Source organism: Strix aluco, chromosome 11 (genome assembly GCF_031877795.1).
Source record: "Strix aluco isolate bStrAlu1 chromosome 11, bStrAlu1.hap1, whole genome shotgun sequence".
NCBI lineage: Eukaryota > Metazoa > Chordata > Aves > Strigiformes > Strigidae > Strix > Strix aluco.
The window spans coordinates 752,533-755,218 of NC_133941.1; the positions used below are offsets into that span (position 1 = coordinate 752,533).

The following is a 2,686-nucleotide window of genomic DNA, read 5'->3' on the forward strand; positions in this document are numbered from 1 at the left end:
CACATCGCTTTCTACAGGCTGACATGGCTGCCCCTTGCTCCATGGCCCCCCACGTATGATGTATGTTAGGACAGCAGCCAGCTCATACGCTGCACATATGCTCTTTGGTCTGGCCGGCTCTTGATTCCTTCCCAAAGTGTGGGATAATGGAAACGAGGGCAGAGATCTGCAACACATGCTGCCATTAGTAGGTGTTTACGACAGCGTGTTACAGACAGATGAGTTCTCCTTACTAGCACTTCCTTGGAGACCTCCTTCATGCAAGGATTGACTGTGAGGATATTGCATTTCCCACAGGAATGGCAAATCCAGGGAAAAGAAACAGATGCAGGATAACCCCAGACTGGATCATCAAAGTTCAGCTTCTCAGGCTGAACTTGTCTGTGTTGAGTTCATGTGGTATCCCTGTTGTACATGCATCTACCTTAGGACAGATATCAAAAAAAATCATGTAAAAAGAGGCTAAGGTTGTTAATGAGCTTCATTCTGGGCATTTCTGTTGGTACCAACATGAGAGCTAAGCTCTTCCAGAAGTGTCAGGTTTAGCTCTAAACTCAGAAGAGACCATGATAGTCATCTATTCATGATTTTAGCATAAAAGGCCCAAACTGGGTGAAAATGCCCACATGAGGAGGTTCCAGTGATTCATTACCTTCATAATGAAGGATGTGCAACTTATCTGGAGTTTAAATTTGGCTAGTGCCACCTTCCAACTGCTTTGTCTGGGAGCCTGAAGATCCCTGTGCCATTGAATTTCTGTTCCCATGCGGGTTCTTACAGGCTATGACGAAGCTGGCACTGAACTTCCTCTCAATACTAAGACACTTTCCCTGAGTATCTCCCTCCAGAGAATATTTCCCAAACCTTAATCACATTTTATGGCTCTTCCCGGAGCCTTCTACAATTTATCAATGCTTTTCCCAAACTGTGGAAAGCCAAACTGCAAACAGCTTTCCTATAGCTGCTGCTGTAGCGCACTGTATGCCTCGCAGGGGTAATATGACATCACTACACCACACTTCCCTGGACTGCACACAAAACCACTCTGAGAATCCCACCCTCGTGCAGGTACAGGCAAAACACAATCTGACAAAGTCAGACGTCACAGCTGTGACATCACGGCTACAGCAGGCAACTACAACATCACCTGTATGATCTACCTTTAAAAACATAAGGCCAGTGACAACCAACTCCACCCTAGAATGAAGTCAGGTCAACTGAGCACTGATTGGCTGAGCCCCCTCTGAGGTCACAATCTCATGATTTGTGAACAACAGGCTTAAAAAAAAAGCATCTCACCAAGCAGCGCTCTGTGGCCTTGGGGTTCAGAAGGACAGAGCAGACCAAGGGATGAACTGAGCATCTCCCCACTCCAGAGGAGTGCAGCAGCATCAGGGGTCCAGGAGTCTCTGCATGCAGGTCATCCCTGGGCTTCAGGTCCTTGGTGGGAGAGAGGTACCAGGCATCTTCCAGGCAGCTTCACCTTTCCTTTGAGATGGTGGATTATTACGAAGTCCTTGGACTGCAAAAAAGTGCCTCACAGGATGATGTTAGGAAATCCTACCACAAACTGGCACTAAAATGGCATCCTGATAAGAATCCCAGCAACAAGGAGGAAGCTGAAAAGAAATTTAAAGCAGTTGCTGAGGCATACAAGGTTTTGTCTGACCCTCAGAAACGACTGTGCTACGACAGGTCTGTTAAGGAGAGCAGATCCCACAGAGAAAGCGCCACGGAGGGTTATGACAGCTTCTTTGATTCCTCTTACGTATTGCATGACGTCGAGGACATCTTTAGGGAGATCTTTGGAGGGATGGATCCCTTTGTACATGCTTTCTGGGACCCCTTAGACAACATCAGAAACAATGATGAAAACTGGCACAGGAGAAGTGGAAGAGGAAGAAGCTTCAGCTCGTTTTCTGACTTTATGGAGCCATTTATGCCATGGAGTTCGTTCAGCCCCAGTGGGCAGCCCACCTTCTCCTTTGCTGAGGACACAGCTGGGCCACACAGTGTCAGATCAGTGTTAACCACTACTGAAGTGATCAACGGCAAAAGGATCACCACCCGGAGAATCGTCGAAAATGGGCAGGAGATAATAGAAGTGGAAGAAGATGGCCAGCTGAAATCTGTGACAATAAACGGGAAAGACCACCCAAAATTATGATGTCCCCCAGCACAAGCATTAGCTGCACGCTGTGGGACATGCTCTCATTGCTCAACAGACGGGATCTACTAAAAGCAGTATTAATAAATGCTGAGTTCAAGACACAACCGATGCAGACTTCTCAATGGTTGGGAACAAAGACTTCACGGGTAAAGAGATAGAGTTATGCTAAACTAAGGAGTGGGACTCCACAAACCCTGTGTAAGGTGTTAGTGCCTGCTCAGTAAATAGATACAGTAGCTACATGTGAAAGCAACCTTGCTAGCTTGCCAAAGAAACCAAGTTGATTAACGTAGCAAGAGGAGACAGGCTGGTTGCTGGACAGGTAGGAGAGCTCTATGACAAGCTATAGGTCCTCTTCCCACTCCTTGAAATGCCAACCTTGAAGTCTACTAGCTGGAAGAATAAAGACTTGCGTGACCCTCATACACAACCCTGAGGCTGAATGTAGACTACACTCGTACACCTTTGGTGCATGAAAAGATCTATATTCATTGAAAAAGTTTTGGTACACAGGCA

The 2,686-nt window shown here is 46.6% G+C and overlaps 1 protein-coding gene across 1 annotated transcript; it reads left to right on the top strand.

Moving 5' to 3' along the window:
- Positions 1-1,495: 1,495 nt before the first annotated feature.
- Positions 1,496-2,167, top strand: DNAJB8 (DnaJ heat shock protein family (Hsp40) member B8). The gene has a single exon (XM_074836578.1). It carries the CDS (start codon positions 1,496-1,498, stop codon positions 2,165-2,167), a length of 672 nt encoding a protein of 223 aa, XP_074692679.1.
- Positions 2,168-2,686: the final 519 nt, after the last annotated feature.

Coding starts and splice junctions, on each gene's coding strand:
- DNAJB8 (XM_074836578.1), top strand. CDS start 1,496: ATGGTGGATTATTACGAAGTCCTTGGACTGCAAAAAAGTGCCTCACAG.